The sequence below is a fragment of the Rhinatrema bivittatum genome, chromosome 7, assembly GCF_901001135.1.
Source record: "Rhinatrema bivittatum chromosome 7, aRhiBiv1.1, whole genome shotgun sequence".
Lineage (NCBI taxonomy): Eukaryota > Metazoa > Chordata > Amphibia > Gymnophiona > Rhinatrematidae > Rhinatrema > Rhinatrema bivittatum.
The window spans coordinates 93207925-93234880 of record NC_042621.1 but is presented as its reverse complement, the minus strand read 5'-3'; the positions used below and the strand labels follow the sequence as shown (position 1 = coordinate 93234880).

At 41.1% G+C, this 26956-nt stretch overlaps 1 protein-coding gene across 1 annotated transcript in view; it reads left to right on the top strand.

The window, feature by feature from the left end:
* The window catches only part of AMFR (autocrine motility factor receptor), a 111072-nt gene that overhangs the window by 31997 nt on the left and 52119 nt on the right, over positions 1 to 26956 (top strand). Inside the window, exon 6 of the mRNA XM_029608707.1 lies at positions 8078 to 8210. Coding sequence (XP_029464567.1) covers positions 8078 to 8210 — 133 coding nt within the window. The remainder of the gene's footprint in view (positions 1 to 8077; positions 8211 to 26956) is intronic.

The following is a 26956-nucleotide window of genomic DNA, read 5'->3' as shown; positions in this document are numbered from 1 at the left end:
CATGTTTATTAACCCCTTCAAAAAAATGAAGCAGATTTGTTAGGCAAGACTTCCCTTGGGTAAATCCAAGATAGAATTGCAGTAGTCAAAGTGAGTTAAAACTAATACTTGTAATACAGTTTGAAACTTGGCTGAGGGTAAAATAGGTCTCAATATCTGAACAATGTGTAATTTATAAAAAATTGTTTGGACTACTTGAGGCTTAAAAAACAAGGAAGTATAAAAAAAAAAAAAAAAAAAAAAATCATACCAAGGTTGTGAACTTGGATAGTAGTTGGGGAGGTTTGGACATCAATTTCAATCATAGCATGCAAATCATTTTTAACTGGTCTGCATTAAAACATAATTTTAGTTTTAGATATATTTAAATGCCATTGCTTTTAATAGTCAACTATCTTTTAATTTTCTTCAAAGCTGCATCTAAAGATTCACCCTTTGGAAAAAAAAAAAACTGAATATCACCAGCATACAACTTTAAAATCCCAAGCTAGATCATTTAAAAGATGACAGCTTGGTCTCATATAAATATTAAATAATGTGGTGGAGATTGCCAAACGCTGTGACATTCCTATCACCAAAGGGGACCAGGAGGAAATAGAATCACCCAGCTGCACTCTCTGGGAACACAAGGCAAGGCAGGAAGGCCCGTAGGTCATATGGAAAGGAAGAGAGGCCAGGACAAAGAGCTAAGAGTAACTCAATAAGCCAGCGAGGAGGTTCTGGCAAGGCAAATCTAAATAGAGCTGGGACTAGGTATGGTGCAGGAAGGAAGGAGGAGCCTGGCAAGTTCTGGAAGCCAAGCATGCAGAGGACTCCTAATGGAGAGGAGGCTGCACCACAGGCTGATTCAAGTTGGTCACTGAGGAGCTGATGGTTGAGAGCAGATTTTGTAAGAGTCCTCTGCTGGTGAGGAGGTGTCATAGCAGGAGGCTGCCTAGTAGGCAACATCCTAACACAGAAGTTGTGTTAAAGATCTTACAATATGGAACAGTTCTATAGAGCTACCTTAAACAAAGTATTTTACTGGAAAAAGTATTTTCTTAGCAACCAAGATAGAATGGTGATAGTCTAAGATCCTGGTTTTATAAAATGTTATCTCAGTATGATCATGGGATTTATGCCATCGGCATTCAGTAATACGTAATTGTTTTTCCCTGGTAGAATCATTAAACCAAGGAGCTATAAATCTATGCTTTTTCATAGCTGAAATAATGTCCAGGCTGAAACCATTGATGGATGTAGCTTAATGCACATGTCAGTTTGGTAATCCACTCAGCACATAACAACTTGAGATCAAAACACACCTGATTTTTATTTCAGGTGCCCCAGCATGCAATTAGCTAAAACAGATGGATACTTAAATTAAGTATATAAAACTAGGTAGTCCAACCATAATATTTCATCAAGTGACTAAGTGATCTGCCCATGTTCTAACACAGTGTTTCCCAATCGGTTTGCCATGGCTGGAGTGCAGGTATGCTGCGGCTGAAGTCTTATTTCCTGTTTCCTTCCTGGCCTGCAGAATGTCCTCCTGCCAGCAGGGGACTTTGGAGAGCAGCGCTTATCGGCAGCTGTTCCTGCTTCCCCCTGCTGGCTCTCCTGTGCAATAGAAACTGCACAGGGATCTGTAGGCTTGTGAGACCTGCTGGCCCTATACAGTTCAGATTGCAGAGGGAGGCTGGCAAAGGAGGAAGAAGCAGCACTTGGTAAGCCTGCTCCCAGTTTTTGCTGTTCAGGGATTGGGGGTGGAGTGGGGAAAGGGACAGATAAATGTGCCACAGTGTATGGGGGGAGAGGGAAGGGAAATAATGATGCTTTCCCTCCTCCATCCCTCTACCCCACCCCCTGACATAATAATCACCTTCATCACCTCTTCCCTCCCATCATTATCACCTTCCCTTGCCCTCTTCTACTCACCCCCTGGTCTCATCTCCTTCCTTCTGCCTCTGTCCCTCTCCTCACCCCTTGGCATTATCTTCATCTTCCTTCTCTGTCCATCCCTCTGCCCCATCCCCAGGCATCATCATCAACACCTTCCACTACTTCTTCCCCAGCCCCTCACATCATCATCTTCCCTCTGCCTTCACCCCTCTCCCGCACTCCTTGGCATCATCTTCACCTTCCCTTTGCTTCCACTCCTCTCCTTCTGTCCTCTGGCATCATCTCCTTCCCTCATCCTCCACCCCTCTCCCTCACCCCCTGGCATCATCAATTTCCCCCCTCTCTTATCCCTTGGCATCATCGCTTTCTCTTCTTTCTCCCTCCACTCCCCATGCCAATCACCTTCTGTTCCCTTTCCCTTCAGCCCTGGCATCACTTGCCCTCTCCCTCACTTCTTGGCATCATTATCATCATCATCTTCCCTCTCCTTCAACCCCTGACATCATCACCTTCCCTCTATCCCACTGACATCATCAGTCTTCAGTTTCCCCCACATTCGGGCATCACCTTCCCTCAGATGACACCGGATGTGAGAAGGAAGAAGAGAGAGGATGTTGATACTAGGGGATGTGGGAGAGGGATAGAAGGAAAGGGAAGATAGTGATGATGATGTCAGGGGTGAGGAGGTGGAGAGAGAAGGTGATGATGTCAGGGGATACAGGAGAGTGGTGGTAGCAGAGGGAAGGTGATGATGATGGTAGTGGGAGAGGGAAGGTGACTATGCCAGGGAGAGGGGTAGAAGGAAAGGTGGTGATGATGCCAGGGATGACAAGGTGGAGAGAGAAGGTGATGTTGATGTCAGGGAGTGAGAGAGAGAGGGAAGATGATGATACGTGGGAGGGGGAAGAGATGTGGGAGAGGCAAGGTGATGATGATGATGATATTGTCTGGGTGGGGGATAGGGAAGGGAAGAAGATGAGGCCAGGGGACAGGCATGGTTATGATACTGGGGGAAGAGGGAAGGGAAAAAGTGGTGATGCCAAGGGGTAGGGGGAGAGGGAAGGAGAAGCCAAAGTGATGGGGAAGTGGGTGGTGTACTACAGCAAAATGACCACTGTGCCAGGTGTGCCACGAAACAAAAGTTGAGAACCACTGTTCTAACAGATAACCTCCTACAAATAAATCTAAAAGATATCCAGCTCTGAGTAGGTTTGTCTGTGAGCCTGAGTCAAGTTAATTAGTTATAATTAACTTTCATTCTTCTTCCCGGTTAACTTAAATTGTTATGTTTTATTATTCTAACCTGTTAGCTAAGTTAATTTCTTCTATGCTAATTTCTCTGCTTTACCTGGCATTGTCATTATTCTCTTAAGTTAATATATTATTTGTAAAGAACTGCTGCTAATCGCTATGTTTGTTAGCGCTGTTGCGAAATTTTGTTGATTGTGAACCAATGTGATGTTACTAAACAAATGTCGGTATATAAAAGCCACAAATAAATAAATAAGCCTAAACCTAACATACAAGAGGCAAAACACTTATAAGCAGGGAGAAGTAGTAATTTTGTCAAAATTAATTAAAATTGCCCATTATAATCGTATGATGTAAATTAATGTCTGAGGCAGTTAAAGCCTCTATTATTGAGGAAAAATTCCATCATAAATCCCAGTGAACAATAAAAAAAAACCCCCAATAATTCAATCAAGTCCAGCTAGACACATTCATTTTGAAGGGCAATTTCCATATCATAATCCATAGCTAATAAAATAACACCACCTTAACATTTCCTGAATTATCTCCTTATTTGCTAATGACACCTCCCCCATAAATAGAGGTGTAATGGGTAGTTTATAGTGGGAAATATTTCCTAAATTTTGTAATTTTTTGGTTAATTTCTAAATGTGGATAAGTGCAAGGTGACGCATATAGGGAAAAATAACCCATGCTATAATTACACAATGTTGGGTTCCATATTAGGTGCTACAACCCAAGAAAGAGATCTAGGCGTCATAGTGGGTAACACATTGAAATCGGTTCAGTGTGCTGCGGCAGTCAAAAAAGCAAACAGAATGTTGGGAATTATTAGAAAGGGAATGGTGAATAAAATGGAAAATATCATAATGCCTCTGTATCGCTCCATGGTGAGACCGCACCTTGAATACTGTGTACAATTCTGGTCTCCACATCTCAAAAAAGATATAATTGCGATGGAGAAGGTACAGAGAAGGGCTACCAAAATACGGGGAATGGAACAGCTCCCCTATGAGGAAAGACTAAAGAGGTTAGGACTTTTCAGCTTGGAGAAGAGACGGCTGAAGGGGGATATGATAGAGGTATTTAAAATCATGAGAGGTCTAGAACGGGTAGATGTGAATCTGTTATTTACTCTTTCGGATAGTAGAAAGACATGGGGGCACTCCATGAAGTTAGCATGGGGCACATTTAAAACTAATCAGAGAAAGTTCTTTTTCACTCAACGCACAATTAAACTCTGGAATTTGTTGCCAGAGGATGTGGTTAGTGCAGTTAGTATAGCTGTATTTAAAAAAGGATTGGATAAGTTCTTGGAGGAGAAGTCCATTACCTGCTATTAAGTTCACTTAGAGAATATCCACTGCCATTAGCAATGGTAACATGGAACAGACTTAGTTTTTGGGTACTTGCCAGGTTCTTATAGCCTGGATTGGCCACTGTTGGAAACAGGATGCTGGGCTTGATGGACCTTTGGTCTGACCCAGTATGGCATTTTCTTATGTTCTTATACCATATTTCTGTACAAAGATGATACTTTGTTAAAATTTGAAAATTTAATAAAGATTAAATTAAAAAAAACCACCACCTAATAATATGCATCTCAGAAAAATCACCATGTCTACCCAAACTTAATATGACTGTTTTTCTTAGCATTCAGACAGGTTAATCCATGACCAGCGGGTTATGCATCTCTACCAGCAGATGGAGACGGAGCAAAGCTGACGTTACAGTATATTTAGCCCTGCTCTGACAGTAGCCCACCAGTATTCTCCATCTCCAGCAGATGGTGGACTTGCATCTCCCTACTGGGGATTGCTTATGTTTAAAAAAAAAAAAAAAAAAAAAAGGGAGAGAAAAAGGAGAAAGTTGTAGTAGTAGCAATGAATTTATAAATAGTTTCTTGCTGCTCCCTGGTGGCTCTTGCTTGTTTGCTTTGCTCTCGAGGTCGTTGAGACTGGTTTGAGTTCCAGGGCAGTGATGGAACCGGAAGCCACATTTTGACAGATGCAGCCTGTGACCTGGTCTGTACTTCCACCAGAGGGGCGGCTTCGGTGATAGCTGCCAGATGTCAGCTGCAGAATTAGTCGGCTGATGAAATTTCAAAGTCTGATCTTACGAAATTGCCTTTTAAAGGATCACTTTTATTTGGGAGTGAGTTGGGAAAAATGGCCGATACGTGGGGTGAGTCCCAGGTTCCTTGGTTGCCAGAAGATAAGCAGGCGCTGCGCTTGTTTGGCACGAGAGGCCTTTCTAGGGGTTTCAGACATTTTCGACCCTAGAGGGGGGTGGCTTTTCAGAGGGCTAGACCTTTGGATAGGTCTCAGTCCTTTTGGCCAAGGCAGCCCAGACAGGATGCAGACTCGGGTAGCGGTGTCTCCCGATACCCCCCCCCCCCCCCCCCACCACCACCACCAAATGAAGGTGTACTGACCTACCTCCAAGAGCAGGAGATAGGGGGTTGTCTATCTCTGTTTTATCGGAAGTGGGTCAAGATCATGTCAGACCACTGGGTTATGGAGGTAAGGGACAGCTCTTCTCTGGACTTTTTCAACGTTTCTCGGAATGTCTTCATGGAGTCTCTCTGCAGCTCCCTGCAAAAGAGGTAGGCATTAGAGACTACATTGTAGAGGTACCTGAGCTTGCAGGCTATGGTTCCATTGCCCAAATCACTAGAAAGTACTGGTCGTTATTCCAATTATTTCATTATGACCAAGAAGTAGGGTTATTTTCAGCTCATCCTGGACTTGAAAGGGAGTCTATCATTATTTGCGAGTGACTCATTTCTGCATGGAAATAGTACGCTCGGTGACGATGGCATTACAATCTGAGGAATTTCTTACGTCTCTGGATTTGTCCGAGGCGTATCTACATATTCCCATTTGTCTGGAGCATCGATGGTTTCTGCAGTTTGCCATTTTAGGGCGACATTATCAGTTTCAAGTGTTCCCCTTTGGTTTGGCCACTGCGCCCAGAACCACCTTCAAGAGCACGGTGGTGGTAGTAGCAGCATTGAAAAAGGATGGCATTCTGGTTCTCTGGTCCTAGACGACTGGCTAATTAGGGCCAAAAGATTGGAAGAGTGTTTTCAAGCCTCTCGCAAGGTGGTCTCCTTGTTTCAGGAGCTAGGTTGGGTGGTAAACTTGGTCAAGAACAAAAGAGCATGACTAAGCAACATGCTCCTTTGTGCACTCCTTCGTGTGCATCTTTAGTTTTTAGTATTAGCTTTTAGTCTTCAGTTTTCAGTCTTTATTCTTTAAACTTAATTTTTAGTCATTCATTTGATTATTTCCAAATATATCATCAAATCAGTAAGATTATTTTTCCTAAGTGATTCTTGTATTATTGGATTTACTTTGTCAGGCTTTATTTCTTATTGCTGGTTATTAATTCTTTTTCTGGTGTACTTAGAAATTACTACTTACCTGATAATTTCCTTTTCTCTAATGAAGACAGGTTAATCACCTAATAGAATGAGCATTAATCAAACACATATGCATCTCAGGCATTAATTTCAGACAGCACTGGGCTAGTGTATAGAAAAGCAGAAAAAACTGCTTTTCTGTACACTCTGACTTAATATCATAGCAATATTAAGTCGGAGACTCCAAAAAATTAAAAAAAAAGAAAAACTTATTTAAAAAAAAAAAAAATCTGCCTGCGGGTTGGAAGACGGACGCTCAATTTTGCCGGCGTCCGTTTTCCGAACCCGTGGCTGTCAGCGGGTTCAACAACCGATGCCGGTGAAATTAACAGTCTGTTGTCAGACCCGCTGACAGCTGCCGCTTCTGCCAATAAGGAGGCGCAAGGGACGCGCTAGTATTAGCGCTGGCACTAATTTAAATACTGAATCACATGCCCAGGGAAAGGTGCCTGGGCGCGCATTGGGAGAGCAGGCGCTCGCCTCGTAGCGCCAGCTCTCCCGCAGTTTTTTGTTTTTTTTTTATCGGTGTGAAAGTTATTAAATGGATCCAACCACAGGGACCCTAAGGTACTCTTCATCCCTTTTTCTTCAGAGTGAACTCCCTTTACCACCACAATCTGTCATATATCCCTCAACCAGTTTCTAATCCAGTCCACCACTTTAGATCCCATTCAACTTATGAGCCTTTTATATGGTATAGCTATGCTAAAAATGTGTGTACACTACATCCAGTGCCAACCATGTTTGTACTTTTCTACTTGCCCAGTTGAAGAAATTGACCAGATTTGTCTGACAAAACATGCTGCCTCATATCCTGCAACCTGCTTGCTTCAAGATGCTTCGTTGCCCTTTTCTTCTGAAAAATCTCCATTAATTTTCCCCCTTCTGAAGTCAGACTAACTGGTTTGTAATTTCTAGGTTGCTCCATATTGCCACGTTTTATAAAGAGGAGCATCATCATCTGCTTTTCCCCAAATACCACGGCAATAGTGCCGTCTCCAAAGATCTATTGAACAGATCTTCTCTGACCTCTTAAAGTCCTAGAATGTGGCTTCAACCACTTTGTTTTTCTAGTTTCACAGAAGCCCTCTTTTTTTGTAAATGGCACGGCATCTACCTCCACTGTCATGTGTATCCTTGCCAACAACTGGTGGTCCATTTTTTTTATCCCTTCACTAAATACCAAATAGAAGTATCTTTTGAGTCCTAGTCTTGTCTAATTCTGTAACTATTGGCTGTCCTTGCAGTAATTCCTTGCTTTGAGAGAACTTAGGCTTATGTAATGCATACATACTGTAATCTGAAAATCTAAGAAGCAATTACAGAAAATGATGTTTGTGAAGGATGTAAAGGTGGTCAGGTATGAGTTTTGGGGCTTTTTTTTGGTGGGGGGGGGGGGAGGTTGGGGAGCTGTGTTTTGAGCTAGAGGCATCTTAAGACAAATTAACTAATATAGCCATATATTTCTTTAAAGATAAATTAGTCACCTTTTAAAATTGTTTTATTTCTCTGTTCCTGCAGTTATGCAATTCATCTATGGGATCTGAACCATGAAGGAACCTGGGAAGGAAAAGGGACCTATGTGTATTACACTGATTTTATCATGGAGCTAACCCTGCTCTCACTGGACCTTATGCATCACATCCATATGCTGGTAGGTAACATTAAGGGAAAAGATAAGGATTAAAATATTTTCATAATAAATTGAGCCACATGCTAATTGAATGAAAGTTGCATAAAAACTATCCAAAGGAAAGAATTGGTGAATATGTAGGTGTTCTTGGACTGGGTGTTGCTTCAATTTCAGCAGAATTATTTTTTTTTAAGTTGGAGTATTTTTTATAGTCCAAGAAATGATAAAATTTTAGTTAGTGTAAACTGTAATTGATAGTTTTAATTGGGAACTGCCTTGATGCTAGTGCAGTAGATGGGATTGGTGGCTCCACACAATATATATTAGGTGCTAGCCCTGTATGAATACAACTGCCCACATCTTTGAATGGTTTTCTATTGCAGTTTGCACAGCGGTCATATTCTAAGGGCCAGATTCATTAAGGCTTTTCTCCCATTTTGTGTCTATGGGGAAAAACACTTAGTAGATCAGGTACTAAGTGATTTTTTTTTTAAGTATTTGGACATTTTCATACATTTAGCCAGTAGTCTTTGAAAATATTACAGGAGTTTGTGCCATTTTCTATTTGGGTTTCTGTTCAGAGCTTACGGCTTACTCCCAAGTTTTTGCCTGGGGTTTGATAGTTTTCAGAAGGACAATACTGAGGGAGTAGGGAATATTTCAGTAATTCATCTTCCAGTACTAATGGTGGTATATTTTTTATAATTTTCCTTAGATTTTCTAGTTCCAGATTGTTACTTCAAGTGGTGTCTGCACCATGGTTATTCCTTCCTTCTGTTGTAGTAGGAGTTCCCTGGCATTTGAGGGAGCATGCAGTTTTCTTAGAGGTAATTATGGGGTGATAGCCTTTCTATTTGAAGGATTCAGTTAGCCCTTTGAGGTGTTAATTCCTGTTCTTTGGGTCGGAACAAATTAGTTTTGTTTGTGTGAACAATGGAAACTTCATGGGCTTCCAGTTGAAGGCAGAATAACATTCAAAACTCTGTGTTGCTTACAAATATGTGAACAAGTAAGCACCCAATTACCTCTTCTAACTTCTCTCCTCTGCACACCCATGTCCTCCCAAGTCTCTCTTCCTTTGTCTCCTTCTCTCACCATTGTCAGATTGTCCTGCCCTAAATTTCATGCCTTCAGCTACTATGCACCGAAAATCTGGAAGCAAAGTACCGCTACCCCTATTGCTTGAACTTTGCCTCCTTAATTTCGGGAAAAAAGCTAAGGCATGACTTTTCAACCAGGTCTTCTCTGCAGAGACCCCACTCCCCCTGCTTCTGACTAAGGACTTGAAGTTGTTCACCCTGCTGTGATCTGATCACCTGTGGAAATGAATGTAATTTATGTAAATTGCAATTGACTTAAATCAATTGTAATCCAACTTGAGGCCATTATGGTAAAAGGAATGTCAAATATCTATAAATAAATAAGGTAGCTGTCTGTTAGTTTTCTGTATACATATGTTTGTAGGTGTCCATTGTTCATGGAAATTGTAGTGTGTCTAAGAAGTGAACTCTTTTCATGGAGTGGTCAGATTTGAATCTGATTGTGGGATGAAATGCATTGGAGTTGTAAAACTGCTTAACGTTTTCTTCAGTCCACATCATGAAGATCTCATCGATGTACCAGTAATATCTGAAAGGTTTGTTATAACCACTTACAAATGTATCTCTTCCAATTCTGACATTAAAAGGTTGGCATACTTGATGCCATTTGGTGCTCATAGATATTCCCATAATCTTAAACAGATGTCATTGTTAAAGCTGAAGTAGTTAATAGATCAAAATGAATTCAATTAGTTTTGCAACAGTTAATGTATATTGATAATTCAGGTAGTTGACCTTAGGAGATTGTAACATGCAGCTGTGCCATCTGTATGGAGCATGTTGCCGTACAATTATTCCACATCCATTGTGACAAGAAGGGTGTCACGTGATGTTTAACCTGTTTAGAAAGTCTGTGATGTCTTGAATGTTTGTTTTTTTACTGGGAATACGAAGAATACCCTCTATTAGTCTAGGTATTTCCTTTGTGGGGTGCCAATACTGAATATAACTGATCTGCCAGGGTTCTCAGAATTAAATTAAATATTTCCTAGCATGTAGACAGATGGACTCAGGACCCAGTGGGGTTATTCTCCCCTGCCAGCAGATGGAGATAGAGCAAGCTGATGTCACAGTATATATACTCCTGCAGTGACACTAGCCTGCCAGTATTCTTCATCTCCAGCAGATGGTGGACGTGTATCTCTCTATAGGGATTGCTTCAGATTTTGGATGGAGAATTTGAAATAGAATAAGGAAAGCCCCGCTCTTCTGCAGTGATACCAGGTGGTCTGTCCCCCAGTTGAGAATTCCTGAGGCTATTTCTGTGGTCCCTCAGATGTGTGTCTTGGTTCGGTAGCTGAGTTTCCCAGCGTGGACTTAGCTAATTATGCAGCTTAAAGGCAGCAGGTACAGGAGGCCACTGCGCGGCGGTGACACCACATACCCTCTCCCCCCGCAGCTGGAGACACTCTCTGTACTAAGCCAGTAAGGCTGAACTCAATCAAGTAAGTTTAAAAAAAAAAAAAAAGTAAAGGCAGAGACAGTGTAGAGGGGTTTGCAGAACTTCCTCCGGTCTCCGTGCTCTGCATGCCATTCCAGTGTTCATTGCCGCTTCCATGGGGGTTAGGGGAACTGGGCAGCCTGGCGGGTTGAGTGGCCCCAGCGGGCTAGGCCCCAAAGTTAGGCTTCTTGCGTGCACGCCGCATGGTAGGCCACGGTGGCGTTTTTGCATGCTTCTGTGCGTGCTTTCCTGCCCTCTACAGGACGTCTGTGTGCTCAGTTTTGGATGTGCCTTTTGCACGCACAGATTTTTAAGAATTGGCGATACGCTCAGGGTTTGGCACACAGTTTGTGCGTGTGCTTTTTGTGGCACTTACTGTTGAGGCGCCTAATTTTTGTGCACATAAATTTTGTGCACTTGAAATATTTTCAGCGCGAGCCTGCTGGATGCACATTCTCCATCACCTGTGCACTGATGGCGCCAGTGAGCAAGAAACCTAAGCACCTTTCTCTCTGTGTTGCTTGTCATTTTCGGCAGGGAGAATTGTTGTCCTCTAATCTTGCTAAGCCTGTATCCTCCCAGCCTGATGATGGTCTGGTTAAGGATCTGTCTGGAGGTACATTGGATCTCGGAACTTCCTTGACTGATTCCTCTACAGGAGATGGCAGTTCAGTGGGCCCCACTCCAGTTCCTTCTGGGTTGGCCTGGATCCGTCTGCCTTTTCTTGGGTGTGTTTTCAAGGTTTTTAATCCTTTCTTCAGGTGTAGTCCTCAGCTTCACCCACTCATGTCAGGTCGGACCCTCAGCAGGTGGCCCCTTCCTCTTCCAGTCCTATGTTGAAGCACTGGAACATGCCTCAGTTCACTGCGGGTAATCCCAACAGGAAGCCGGATGGCACTGATGATGAGGCAGATACATATTTCCTGGAAGATGGGGAATTCCTCTGGGACTGAAACCGTATCTGACAGTGTTGCGGTTTTTTCATTGAGATGAACTGCTGGCCCTGATTTCCCAGACCTTAAAGATGCTGGGTGTTCCTGGTGCAGAATTCCATCTGAATTGAAGAAGAGTCCCATTTTGGTTTCCTTTCGTAAAGCTTCTTTTTTTTTTCTCCTGTTATGGACGCGCCGTTCAGGAATTGATTGGTCTTGAATGGGGCGCTCCAGAGGCAACTTTCAAAGGGGGTGGGACATTGGAAGGCCTATATCCCCTGGATCCAGCGGTGAAGGAGTATTTTCGTTTTCTCAAGTGGACTCGCTGTTCTGTGCCATCTCTAAGTGGATGACTATCCCCATGGAGGGAGGAGTGGACCTGAAGGATGTGTATGATAGGAGGATTGAGACTATATCCTCAAGCAAGCCTTTGAAGCAGTGATGATGACTTTACAGATAGCTTCTTGTTGCACCCTAGTGGCACAATCTTGTCTGCTTCTCTCTCAGAAGTTGATGGTTCTGGAGTGGATTCCAGAGCAGTTATGGAAACCCATGCCACCTTTTTAGCTGATGCTTGCTGTGATTTGGTCCGTACCTCGGCCAGGGAAGTCGGTTCGGTGATAGCGGCCAGGCATGAACTATGGTTGTGAAATCGCCCCCCAAAGCTAATCTTACAAAAATGCCTTTTACAGGCTCGCTCTTGTTTGGGAGTGAGTTGGAGAAATTGGCCGGTAATTAGGGCAAACCTCCAGTCCCTCAGTTGCCACAGGGTAAGAAGCAGTTGCAGCGCCCCTCCGGTATGAGGGGTCGTCTCTGGGGTTCCTAGCGCTTTCATCCCTAGGAGAGGGTCGACCTTTCAGAGGACATGGCCTTTTGGTAGGTCTCAGTCCTTTTGTCCCTGACAGCCCAAGAGCGGAGCAGGCATGGGCAGGAGATCTTCCTGAGCTTCCCAATGAAGGTTTGTTGACCAGAACAAGAGAGAGTGGGACACCCCTCTCTCTTTTATCAGAGGTGGTCGAGATGACATCTGATCAGTGGGTCCTGGAGGTTCTATGAGAAGGATATGTGCTGGAATTTTGCAGAATTCCTTGGGATGCATTCATGGTGTCTCCTTGCCACTACCCCCAGAAGAAGCAGGCAGTGGAATCTATGCTTCTAAGGCTCTTCCGGCTGAGGGCTGTAGTTCCAGTGCCTATGTCTCAAAGTATGGGGCAATATTCCATTTATTTTGTGGTGCCCAAGAAGGAAGGCTCCTTTCATCCCATCCTGGATCTCAAAAGTGTCAACCATCATTTGATGGTGACTCATTTTCCACTTGGAAGCCTAGTACTCAGAGATAATGGCTGTACAGTCAGGGGAATTTCTGACCTCCCTGGATCTGTTTGATGCCTGCCTTCATATTCCCATCCATTTGGAGCACCAGTGTTTTCTGTGTTTGCAGTGTTGGGACGTTGTCATGAGTTTTGGGTGCTGCCTTTTGGTCTAGCCACTGCTCCCAGAACGTTTTCCAAGGTTATGGTGGTAGTAACGGCAGCGTTGAAAAGAGATGCAATCTGGTACACCCATATTTGGATGACTGGCTGATTCGAACAAAATCTCAGGAAGAGAGCTGCCTGGTGACCCGTAAGGTGATCTTCTTGTTGTAGGAGCTTGGTTGGGTGGTGATCCTGTGCAAGAGCAGTCTTCAGCCATCTCAGTCTTTGGAGTATCTGGGTGTTCGGTTTAACATGAGGCAGGACAAGGTTTTACTGCTGGAAGTTTGGATTTAGAAATTGTCACAGGTGCATCAGTTGGTGAGCACCTATGACAATTGGTTTGATGCTTGGTTTGATGGTGGCAGCACTGGAAGTGATGCCCTGGGCGAGGGCGCATATTCATCCTCGTTGCACTTACTGCTGTCTCTGTGGAACCCTCAGTCTCAGGACTATTCGGTCCGGCTCCACTTGCCGATGGAAATCTGTTTTCACCTCTGGTGGTTGCAGGAGGCTCATCTGAGAAAAGGGGTGTTTCCCTGATCTCCCTAAACTGGTTGCTAATCATGACAGATGCGAATCTCCAGGGTTGGGGAGCTGACGGCCCAAGGGCGTTGGAATGCAGTTCAGCCACAGACTGCAGGGTCAAGTGTTCCAAGTGATGTTGGACAACGCAACAACAGTGGCCTACATCAATTGACAGGGAGGAACCAAGAGCCAGCAAGTGTCACAATCTGTAGACCAACTTATGGAATGGGCGGAAGGACATCTACTGATGTCTCACCATCTTGACGGGCGGAAGGACATCTACTGATGTCCTTCCGCCCGTCAAGATGGTGAGACGGACAGTGAAATGCTAAGAGAAATTAGGGAAGCTAACCAAATTGGTAGTGCGGTAATAATGGGAGACTTCAATTACCCCAATATTGACTGGGTAAATGTATCATCGGGTCATGCTAGAGAGATAGCGTTCCTGGATGGAATAAATGATAGCTTTATGGAGCAATTGGTTAAGGAACCGACGAGAGAGGGAGCAATTTTAGATCTAATTCTCAGTGGAGCACAGGACTTGGTGAGAGCGGTAACGGTGGTGGGGCCGCTTGGCAATAGTGATCATAATATGATCAAGTTTGATTTAATGACTGGAAGAGGAACAGTGTGCAAATCCAAGGCTCTCGTGCTAAACTTTCAAAAGGGAAACTTTGATAAAATGAGAAAAATTGTTAGAAAAAAACTGAAAGGAGCAGCTACAAAAGTAAAAAAATGTCCAAGAGGTGTGGTCATTGTTAAAAAAAAAAAATAAATAAAAAAAAAAAAATTCTAGAAGCACAGTCCAGATGTATTCCACACATTAAGAAAGGTGGAAAGAAGGCAAAACTATTACCGGCATGGTTAAAAGAGGAGGTGAAAGAAGCTATTTTAGCCAAAAGATCTTCATTCAAAAATTGGAAGAAGGATCCAATAGAAGAAAATAGGATAAAGCATAAACATTGGCAAGTTAAATGTAAGACATTGATAAGACAGGCTAAGAGAGAATTTGAAAAGAAATTGGCTGTAGAGGCAAAAACTCACAGTAAAAACTTTTTTAAATATATCCGAAGCAGAAAGCCTATGAGGGAGTCAGTTGGACTGTTAGATGATCGAGGGGTTAAAGGGGCACTTAGAGAAGATAAGGCCATCGCAGAAAGATTAAATGATTTCTTTGCTTTGGTGTTTACTGAAGAGGATGTTGGGGAGGTACCCGTAATGGAGAAGGTTTTCATGTGTAATGATTCAGATGGACTGAATCAAATCACGGTGAACCTAGATGTGGTAGGCCTGATTGACAAACTGAAGAGTAGTAAATCACCCGGACCGGATGGTATACACCCCAGAGTTCTTAAGGAACTAAAAAATGAAATTTCAGACCTATTAATAAAAATTTGTAACTTATCATTAAAATCATCCATTGTACCTGAAGACTGGAGGATAGCAAATGTAACCCCAATATTTAAAAAGGGCTCCAGGGGCAATCCGGGAAACTACAGACCGGTTAGCCTGACTTCAGTGCCAGGAAAAATAGTGGAAAGTGTTCTAAACATCAAAATCACAGAACATATAGAAAGACATTGTTTAATGGAACAAAGTCAGCATGGCTTTACCCAGGGCAAGTCTTGCCTCACAAATCTGCTTCACTTTTTTGAAGGAGTTAATAAACATGTGGATAAAGGTGAACCGGTAGATATAGTATACTTGGATTTTCAGAAGGCGTTTGACTAAGTTCCTCATGAGAGGCTTCTAGGAAAAGTAAAAAGTCATGGGATAGGTGGCGATGTCCTTTCATGGATTGCAAACTGGCTAAAAGACAGGAAACAGAGTAGGATTAAATGGACAATTTTCTCAGTGGAAGGGAGTGGACAGTGGAGTGCCTCAGGGATCTGTATTGGGACCCTTACTTTTCAATATATTTATAAATGATCTGGAAAGAAATACGACGAGTGAGATAATCAAATTTGCAGATGACACAAAATTGTTCAGAGTAGTTAAATCACAAGCAGATTGTGATAAATTGCAGGAAGACCTTGTGAGACTGGAAAATTGGGCATCCAAATGGCAGATGAAATTTAATGTGGATAAGTGCAAGGTGATGCATATAGGGAAAAATAACCCATGCTATAATTACACAATGTTGGGTTCCATATTAGGTGCTACAACCCAAGAAAGAGATCTAGGTGTCATAGTGGATAACACATTGAAGTCGTCGGTTCATTGTGCTGCGGCAGTCAAAAAAGCAAACAATGTTGGGAATTTATTAGAAAGGGAATGGTGAATAAAACGGAAAATGTCATAAAGCCTCTGTATCGCTCCATGGTGAGACCGCACCTTGAATACTGTGTACAATTCTGGTCGCCGCATCTCAAAAAAGATATAATTGCGATGGAGAAGGTACAGAGAAGGGCTACCAAAATGATAAGGGGAATGGAACAACTCCCCTATGAGGAAAGACTAAAGAGGTTAGGACTTTTCAGCTTGGAGAAGAGACGACTGAGGGGGGATATGATAGAGGTGTTTAAAATCATGAGAGGTCTAGAATGGGTAGATGTGAATCGGTTATTTACTCTTTCGGATAGTAGAAAGTCTAGGGGGCACTCCATGAAGTTAGCATGGGGCACATTTAAAACTAATCGGAGAAAGTTCTCTTTTACTCAACGCACAATTAAACTTTGGAATTTGTTGCCAGAGGATGTGGTTAGTGCAGTTAGTATAGCTGTGTTTAAAAAAGGATTGGATAAGTTCTTGGAGGAGAAGTCCATTACCTGCTATTAAGTTCACCTAGAGAATAGCCACTGCCATTAGCAATGGTAACATGGAATAGACTTAGTTTTTGGGTACTTGCCAGGTTCTTGTGGCCTGGATTGGCCACTGTTGGAAGCAGGATGCTGGGCTTGATGGACCCTTGGTCTGACCCAGTATGGCATTTTCTTATATTCTTATGATGATCTCTGCCTCTCACATTGCAGGAAAAGACAAGGTAAGAGCAGACTTTCTGGACCCAGGAGAATGGGTGTTGGATGAGGAGTTTCAGCTGATAGTGGATCACTGGGGCCTTGGGTTCTTGGACTTGCTGGCGACCTCTTGCAATGCAAAGGTTCCTTGATTCTTCAGTTACAGGAGAAATCAGTGGACCCTGGGCCTAGATAAGTTTGTACGGGTCTGGCCGGAAGACAATTTGCTTAATGCCTTTCCTCTGTGGCCCTTGTTGGGCAGGATAGTTCACAGGATCGAAGGCCACATGTGGATGGTACTCCTTGTTGCACCAGGTTGTCCCCGATGACCGTGGAACGCAGATCTGCGAAGACTCCTGATGGAGACCCCTTTCATCTTCCTCCGCACACGTATCTTTTGCAGCAGGGACCTGTCTGTCACGAAGATCTGACTCAGTTTTGTCTTACGGTTTGGCCCTTGAGAGGGCTTTTGCTTGTTGAAGCATGGATATTCTTCTGTGGTAATTGCTACCTTGCTCCACGCTCGGAAGTTCTTCACTTCCGTGGTGGCCTATGTGCGGTTTTGGAAGTATTTGAAGCCTGGTGTGAGGATGGAGGTGTTCTTCCTCATTTGGTTAAGATCCCACTCATTCCGAAAATTTTGCAGGATGGGTTAAATAAAGGCTTGGCCCTTAATTCCTTGAAGGTACAAGTGGTGGCTCTTGCCTGTTTCAGGGGCCTGGTGAATGGTGATTCCTTATCGTTTCATCCTGATGTGGCCTGTTTTTTGAAGGGAATGAAGGATCTTCGGCCTCCCCTGAGGTTACCGGTTCCATAGTTGAGTCTTAATTTGGTGGTGTTATTCTTAGCAGGCCCTACATTGCGACGGCTGCATAGCCTTTCCTTGTGGTTATTGACCTTTAAAGTCAGTTGTCCTGGTGGCTATCTGTTCTGTGCATCAAATTTCTGAGCTGCAGCAGGAGCAGTTCCTTCAGGTGATTCCAGGGGCGTTACAGTTGCGACTGTTCCATCCTTCTTGCCCAAAGTGGTCTCAGAATTTTCATTTGAATCAGTCCATTTCCTTGCCGCCCCTGGATAAGGTCAGGGATGCAGAGGAGTATTGCCTCCTGCGACCCTTGGATGTCAAGAAACTTGTCATGCAGTATCAAGAGGTTTCTGAACCTTTCCTAAAGACAGATCATTCGTTTGTCCTTCATGGTGGAAGGAAGCAGGATGAACCAGCTTTGCGGGCTACTATAGCTCACTGGATTAAGGAGATAGTCACGGTCACATATGTGGATGCTGAAAAGCAGTTACCTACTCAGGTTAAGGCTCATTCTATTAGAGCTCAGGCCGTGTCATGGGCGAAAATTAGATTGTCATCTCCCGTTAACATTTGCCGAGCTGTGACATGATCTTCCTTTCATACCTTTTCCAGATTTTATTGTCTGGATGTGCAGGCCTGGGAGGACGCAGACTTTGCACATGCGATGTTTGACTGGACCAAGGGCAGCCTCCCACCCTGTTAAGGAGTAGCTTTGGTACATCCCACTGGTCCTGAGTCTATCTGTCTACACGCTAGGAAATGGAGAAATTACCTGATAATTTTGTTTTCCTTAGTGTAGACAGATGGACTCAGCTTCCAGCCCCTCGGCTGGCGAATTATTGTGTCATTGGTCCTCCTGTGGGGCTCCGGGTCCCTGGAGTTTACTGGTAAGTGTTCATCAGTCCCTAGATTAGGGTTCCTACATTCTTACTTGAGTTCAGTATTTTCTTGTTGGTTGAGTACAGTTTGTAATCAAGTTTTTTGCTAGTCTGTCCACAGTTGCTCCGTCTCCATCTGCTGGCAGGGGAGCATAACCCACTGGTCAAGTCCATCTGTCTACACTAAGGAAAGCAAAATTATCAGGTAAGTAGTAATTTCTCCATTATTGTTGTCTTTAGCAGAATGTGATGAAGGTACATATACAGAATCCCCAAAATGTAGAAAAGAGCTTTAAACCAGAATAAACATATACAAAATGGTTGTAGATTGAGTACTTGCTTTGTGGTTCTGATGCAATTGATTTTCTGAAACAAAAGTGACTTAACACTCAAAGCAATTACAGTGCAACGTCATTAAGCATAGAATATGTCCAAACTGGCTAAATGATTCATGCTGCAGCGCAGTAGGCTTGTGTTAGTCTCCTGTCTGACGGAGCTGGCAGGGCTTCAGCACACCATGGAGGAGATGATGCACTCTATCCTAGAGATAGAGATGGCTGCCACTACTGTATTGCCCCTGCTGTCTCTATAGTACTCCTGAGGGATTACCACAGGAAAACGTTGCTTTGTAGGCTTTAAGGGACAATAAGGGTTTCTGTGCCACTGGGCATGCTGTTAGGTAAGGTGGAAGGGTTTAAATGATGGGGGGGGGGGGGGATGCGTAGGGAAGCTCTGTGTTGTTGTGGTAGCCTGGTACTATCATATTTTGTCGGCATGTGGGCAGAGCCACGTAAATCAGTGTTCGGGTCTTCACTTTTACTTATTCATCCCACATCTCTCTAGGATTAGCCCTGAATGAGGAAAAATACATTTAGAGAAAAAGGAATTCCTTTTCTTTCTGCAACACCAGTCCAGAACAATTGGGTTTAGTCCCTCATTCATCTGATACAGGCAGAGAACATTCTTCTTTTTTTTATTATTATTTTTTTATTTTAACTTATGACATCCACTGAGCACAGATTGAGCCAGTATTCTCTACCTCCAACTGATGTAAAAGCTACTGATCGAGCAACAGTATTTTTATCTTAATGGTCTGGCTTATGATTTGAACTAAAAAAAAACAAAACCCAGACCATCTTATTTGAAGCATTAAATTTCTGCCTGCACCTGTAATTATAACTTGACAAAGATTTTTTGACATTCACTAAAAAAAAAAAAATACTTAAATATATAATCAATAATAGTACCAACTCTATCCATTAAATACAATGTGTTGATAAAGACTATGAACCTGGATAAATACAATGTTGCTATTTGAAAAGTACAGAACAGAAGGCCACAGATGCCGAAACGCGGTCCGTGTCGGGCTCTCCGGTTGTAAGAACTCACGACCATGTCTCTGGCGATCCTCCATTTTGCTTATAAAGCTAAGTCAAATTTCCTGTCATAACCTTAATATAGGTCACGGATGGACTATGCACTATTGCACTTTAGCAACAAAATAAGTTTAAAAAAATATAATAAGACCTATGATTATAATTTCGGTGTACCTTTTGCTAAATAGCAATGACTACATGTATGCCCTGATATGAGGTCTGCTTACAACTAGCATTCTGTGTACTTACACGTTGGATTGTATGGATTATCTGGGATCATAGCTTTCGATATATTGGCTATTTGAAAAGTGACACAATTGTTTCTTAACTGGCATCAATATATACAAGTGTGTAGACCAGACAAGACGCACAACTAATTAGACATCCATGCCAAGGTGCTCAATCACTCAATTACGGTACCTCAATGCACATAGACACACACATTCCAAATGAAAACAGATGTTGCTGTATTTGACAGGCTTCAAAATATTAGATTACAATGTGCGGTAAAAGCCGCATATATTACTCCAAAAACATTTTTTGACCTAAAGACTAGCAAAGTAGCTCATGTGCTGATATTATCAAGCTCTCATATGGCACTGCCTAACAAAGGTAAAAAAAAAAAGGTTCTTAAAGATAACGGGCTAGCTTCAAAGACAGCTCCATCAAATGTTAGAATTTAAAGTCCAGGGTCAGCTGGTAGATAGATAGATATAGATATCAATTGCTCTAGTCAATCATTCCTCATTCACACCGCTTCTAAACTCTCTGTAGTGTTATATATTTATAACATGTTTAAATATCAACATAAAACATTGTCAAAATATATACAGAGTGCTTGAAAAGAAACAATGGCATACTTGCAATAGAGCTGGACTTCAAGAAAGATACTTTGTGAATTGCAAATGAGCCACATGGAAGATACCTTCATTAAAAAGGGGATACAGTTGAATCACAGTCCACAAGAAAGAATACTTTGTAATTGTTTCCCAGGACTTTGTAATTGTTTCTGTAGTCTCTGTTCTACTTATGCTATATCCTTTATTCTCTCTATCCCTTCAAAGGCTCTGTTTCGCCATTCAGGCCGCCTCAGAGGAAAATATGGTTCATAACTATTCTTGCATTGATACCATGGATTGTACTTAGTGAAGAGAACTTGATCTCTTATTGTTGATTCTACTTCATGTGTCGATTTGCCAATTCAGTGTCTTAACAGCTTGCTAAAATGTAGCATAATCTATGAATTTCCAGTGTCGTCTTAGTGTGTTGGAAACCTCTTCAAGTCTCTTTGCTGGAACTGTATCTAGAGCAGACTTCAGTGCCTCTTTGCCGTACAGATGCTGTGATGTTAGTGTCACATAGAAAATGCCCTTGAATGCTAAAAGGTAAGACATAAGGGCATTCAGTCAGTGAGTTTCAATTCATTTGAAAGCAATTTTAACCATTATCTCATGGGTTAAGCCCTCCTTATTTTGGATTGCTATTGCCATTATGCATCCTGAGGCAGCAACAGAACAGCCACAGCATGACGGATCAGCCTATACTGCATGAAATCGCAATGATTAAAACGTGGAAGATGTTTCACAAAGAGTAACTACAGCCTCGAACAAATACTAAAGTAAAGAAAAAAAACTAATATATTTACCCCGAGTTGTTTGAAAAAATGTTGTCCATTGTCTTTTGAATAATGGCTATTTTGAAACCAGCTCAGTCAAAGACCCACAGAGCCACAGATGATAAAATTCGTGACTTGCGGTTTTTTGAATCCTGAACTTTGCAAAAAGAGGATGCTTATCAGACAGATCCTTTTCTCAAGTCTTTATTCAAAAGAATATTCAGATTCTTTAATTAAGCATTCTGTGCTTAATTAAGGTTTAGAGGCTTTCACTCCTGGAATATAGAATCCTCAGGAGCATTTAGTATTGTTTTTATGTAAACCTCCAAGGAGTTTTAAAGTCTTGAAAGAAACTTATTTAAAAACAAAAATAAGCTGCCTTTCAAACTATAGATATTTCTATTGCAGGCTTGGAGGAAGAATATGGGGATAACAGTTTTGATTCCCTAGCAGAAAAGGGAAGTTTTTTCTGAGAGAGAGAACATTTTCCCTAATCCTTCTGTCCCTTATAAGTGACTTCAGCATTAATATCATGTTAATCCTTCCCTAAAGCTGGCAGGATATAAATTTGAAAAGAACCCTGTGTTCCAATTATTAAAGGTATAGGTGAAGCATTAACTAACAGCTATTCCACTCAGTGAGAATTACTGAATATTGATTTATCTAAAAAGGTGCTCTCCAGAAACGTGTTTCAAATGTTTTCTCAAAGCTTGCTTACGTCAGAGGTTAAAGATCATTTATTTCAACTCCCTCAGCGGTCTCTGTGATGTGGCCAGTAAACCAACTATCCCTCTGGGAGGAGACATCTCTCTCAAGGATTGAAGAAAAGAGCTATTTTTGAAGCTTGAATGTTTTATCAGTGCAACTGGCACTCTGTTCAAGCTATGTTGTAAGAACACTTCTGCTTTAAAATGAAGAAGCTTACTGACAGGAGCCAATCCATCTGAAATATGCAGCTGCATGCCTATCAGTCTAAATGATTTTATAAGGATTTCTTCAAGATTAATAGCTCTTTCAGGAAGAGCTAGAAGTCTTCTGTGACTGTAGAACTGGTTTACAGACTTTAAATTAAAAGTGAAACTTTATAAATTTCAATTCAAAGGAAGGCTTATTTTTTAACAACTAAAATAATGTTTTACAAAACAGACTACCAGAGCTTAGTGCTAGGTCCAGTTTTCACTTTTATATAGGTCATGGTCAATATTTTGAGTCAAGATGATACCAGCCAGGTATTCATTTAACATCTCAACTATTAAAGATTCAAAAATCAAAAGCTTACCTTTCAAGAAGTAAGAAAATCAAGATGATTGTGAAGAGTGGACTCAGCCATTATTCTTTGGGATCTGGGTGTTATACAATACGGCTATGCTCTAGAGCTAGCCTCGCCGGTACATCAGATCTACAGCCTGCTATCATGTTCAAAAACAAATAAAATAGCAGTTCTGTGTACCATAAGTAAACTGATAATGTTGAGAGCAATATGTGGGGGCTCAATTAAAGGAATAAAGACACAGAAATTATTCCTTGTGACTTCCAAACAGAGCGGAACATGCAGACCAAATTCAGGATTGAAAAGGGGGTGCTTGCTCCCTATTTTTTGAATGTCAGTGGCCAACAGGTACTTGAAAATATCCACAGTGTGAAAAACAAGTACTCACCAATTTTTAAAAAGTATACAGCAAATGGAAATTATTATTTTGAAAAATAATTGAAATCTTTGGAGGAAAAGACTTCATACATCAAATGTTGAGAATCACTCATAGTTTGGAAGGTATTTTTTTTATAATCAGCCAAAAACCTGTATGCTTCATAGCTTTTTTTACTTCTGTGACAAATGTGCCCACCAATTATGAAAAGTAAATAAAAGCAACTTAATTATAATCATGTCTCAAAAATAATTTTTAAGGAAAAAGTTTTGTGTAAAAAAAAAAAATTGCTTAGTTTAGGCATGAAAGAAGTCAGAGTATTTGGAAAAGCAAATTAGAACTGTGAATTGCTCCAGCTGTGAATACTCTGACATGGGCCAGTGTTTCACCATTGTGCCTTCATGAGGAAGAAACATTCCACAGTGCAAAATGACTTCACTGCATCTTAAAAAAAAAACAAAAAAAAAAACCATATCAAAAATCTCATCATGCCATAAGCCATTCTAACCTTATAAGATTATCACTTACCATATACGGTATGCTGATCATCACAATATACACTCTTTTTAAAGTGACTCGATGTCTATCAAAATGAATGACAAGGAAGTTGGATCAGTATTTAAATAAATATTTCTTAACCAATCATTTTCCTTGTCATGACAGTACAAAAGAATACAAAAAATGATTGGCTGGGATCAAATTCAGTCATAAAAATGGCATGCTGATTGGATGAAATGCCTTAGACTAGCTGGACACTGCAAAAAAAAATGATTGGCTGAGCTCAAAATCAATCATGAGAATAACACACTGGGTTAAAAGGCCCTAGCATTTCCTAGCTTAGTATTACACAAAATGATTGGCCCAAATTCAATCATGATTATAACATACTGAATAGATGGAACGACCTTAAAGGTATGTTCAAGCTATACCTAACATAGCACTACAAATAATGATTGGCTAAGCTCAAATGTATTCATAAGAATAGCACACTGAATAGAGGAATTGCCTTAAACAAGTTCAAACATTTAATGACTTGAAGTTACAAATAATGATTGGGTCAACTCAAATTAATTCACTAAAATAGCACACCGATTGAATAAAGTACCTGGAAAACATATATAAACAACTCATAATAATGCTGCAAAAAATATTTGGTTCAACTCAAATATCTTAAAAATATATAGAGATATTTCCTAGCTTAACCCAGCAAAAAATGAATGGCTGCTCTAAAGGCACACTAATAACATGAAATTCCTTTCTAAACATATGCAAGCATTTTCTGGCTTGACATTGAGGGGAAAAAAGCTCAAATTCAGACATAAAAATAGCACACTGAATACAATGCCTTGAATGCCTAAACATAAATATTCTGGCTTGAATCTACAAAAAATGATTGGCTAAGATAATTAGAAATTATCAGTTATTCAGAATGTTCAAACAAAACTTAAAACCATCATATGTCATGTTGTGATCTTACAATACTGATAAACTGAACAAAATGCTACAAATGAATGGAAAAAATTGCACAAAAATGACCCCACTCAATGCTAGTATTTAAACTAGCTGACTCAACACAGTCTAAATTGAAAATCTATCTTTGTTAATGCTAGAAAAAAAATCCTTTCATGATTTCCACCACGTGGATGAATGACTGAATCAATGGCAAAAAAATCTTATTTGAAAATGAGACATGCTAGAACAACGAGCGCCAAGAGGTACTTCAGATCTGGAATGCTTCAGGCAAACTTTGTGCTCGGAAATCAGAGTCCTAAAACTCCTGATGGATTTACCAACATATATCTTAGGACAAGGACAAAGCACCACATAGATCACAAATGTTGAAAGCAATTAGTGAAATGATGTAAAACATATGTCTTATGAGTGACAGGATGAATAAATTCTTTGATGGAAAGGGTTACATCACATGCCTGACATCTTCCACATTTGTAATGCCTGTTAAACCACATTTTATTTTCTTCAAGTCATCTCCTTAAATAAAAAGAAAATGCAGACCATAGTATTTCTTTTATATTCTTATCATGAAACCAAGAGTGCAACTGGAGAATATTTAAATGTCTCTTAAAAGTTTTTCGGACTTGTGTGGAACAAGAATGTATCGTAGAACACAAGTGAAACATCATCCGAAGAACAAGTTGAAGAAGGTCCTTGTAATAAGTTCCCGAAGATAATACAGTGCCCTCTTATATGCTTTGCTGACCTTAGATGTTTGATAATCTGACTGTATAACATCAAAGGACATAATCATAGAATGTTCTTTAAATGCTGTAATGGAAGTTCAAATTTTTTTATTTTTTTTTTAATCAAATTTTTGTTATAATATTACAAGTGAATACTTGCTTTGAAATGAGAAAGTACAATTAAGTAATATAAGGATCCCTACAAATACATACAAATATAGGTAATTGTTCTACTTGTTCTTATAAAAAATAAAAGAAATACAGGAGAGCTCAGAGCGATATTATTTCCAAAAAAAACAATAAGCATATGATGAATTTTTGGGAGGTTACATCATCTATAATTTTACATATCCGATATTTTATAATGGGGTATTTTGAGGGTGAGAGTCTAGGAAAGCCTTAAGCTGGAATGGTTCTATAAAAATATCATTTTGTTCTTGATGGATAATGACATTTACAAGGAAAACAAAGTTTAAACTTGGCTCCTTTTTGCAATGTTTCTGCTCTCATGTTAAGGAATAATTTCATTCTATTTTGGGTGGTTTTAACTAAATCTGGGTAACACCACAATTTATGACCAAAGAACTTTACTTGATTATTCCTGAAATAGTGCTTAAATACATTATTTTTGTCCATTAAGAACGCAAAGGAGACCAACAATGTTAACCTCTGTGCAACAATCATTTCTTGAGAGGATTCAAGCAAAGTGGATAGATCAGGCAATGTTTGTTCAATATTTTCAGGATTAATCAGTGCATTTGGAAGGTAAGCTTTCGTCACAACTGGTTTCACCTCTTCTGGAATCTTTAAGACTTATGATGTATATAGTCTAAATAAATCAATCTGGGCAATATTCCTCAAAACAGGGAAATTCAGGCATCTTAAATTATGTGCCCTTAAAGAGTTTTCAATATTCTCCAGCCTCTTATTCATCACAGTTTCTGTTTGTATTTGGGTAGTTTGAATCTTCTCTCTTTCATTCAAATGGCCTTCCATTTTTTCCAATTTTAAATCCTGCTGGGTAATTTTTGTGTCATTCATCAAAACTTGATTTTTTTGTTTCAACCACTTCTTTAGTAAGACTCATAATTGCTTTTTCCCACGATTGCAATGCATTCCATATAGTTGATAAGGAAATTTCTGTAGTTGGAAGTATACTTCTCTGAATCTTAGGGGTTTCCTTCCCATCACCACCTCCTCCCATTGTAACCCTGGCACCAACTTCCAGGCCCGAACTTCCAGTCTATCCATAAGACACAGTCCTGAACCACCATTACCCCTCAGGGCCTGTACCTTAGGCAATTGCTCCGAGATGGTAAGTCCTTCAGCTGTTAATCCTTGCTCGGCCGCTCCTTCCCCTCCTCGAGTTTCCCTGGATGGGTCTGCAGCCTCCATGTATCCTCCTCCTTTGTCACGTTCTGGAGGTGCCGGTCTGCTCAGATCCGGGGCTCAAGGATGTTTCAAAAGTCAAGGAGGGCTGCTCGCGCTCCCCAGCAGCCCCCTCAGCAACAAGCTCTCCCGGAGTTGAAGGCGATGCCGCCGCAAATAAACTCCCTATCCGGGGTTGATTTAAATCCAACGGGGTAGAGGTCGTGTCTGTTCCCCCATACCCTCGCTTTCCTTTTGGTGTGTAGCATTCTCTAATGCTCCAATGAAGTAGAAGGAAAAATTTGGGAGCTTCTCACCGATGTGACCTCTCATTCATCCATCTTGTGGACCAAGTTCAAATTTTTTTAATTCGGAAAAACTGAGAAAAAAATTATCACAGAGTCTGAGGATGAAAGCTATCATAATGTAGATTAAGTATTGTGATCTGTAT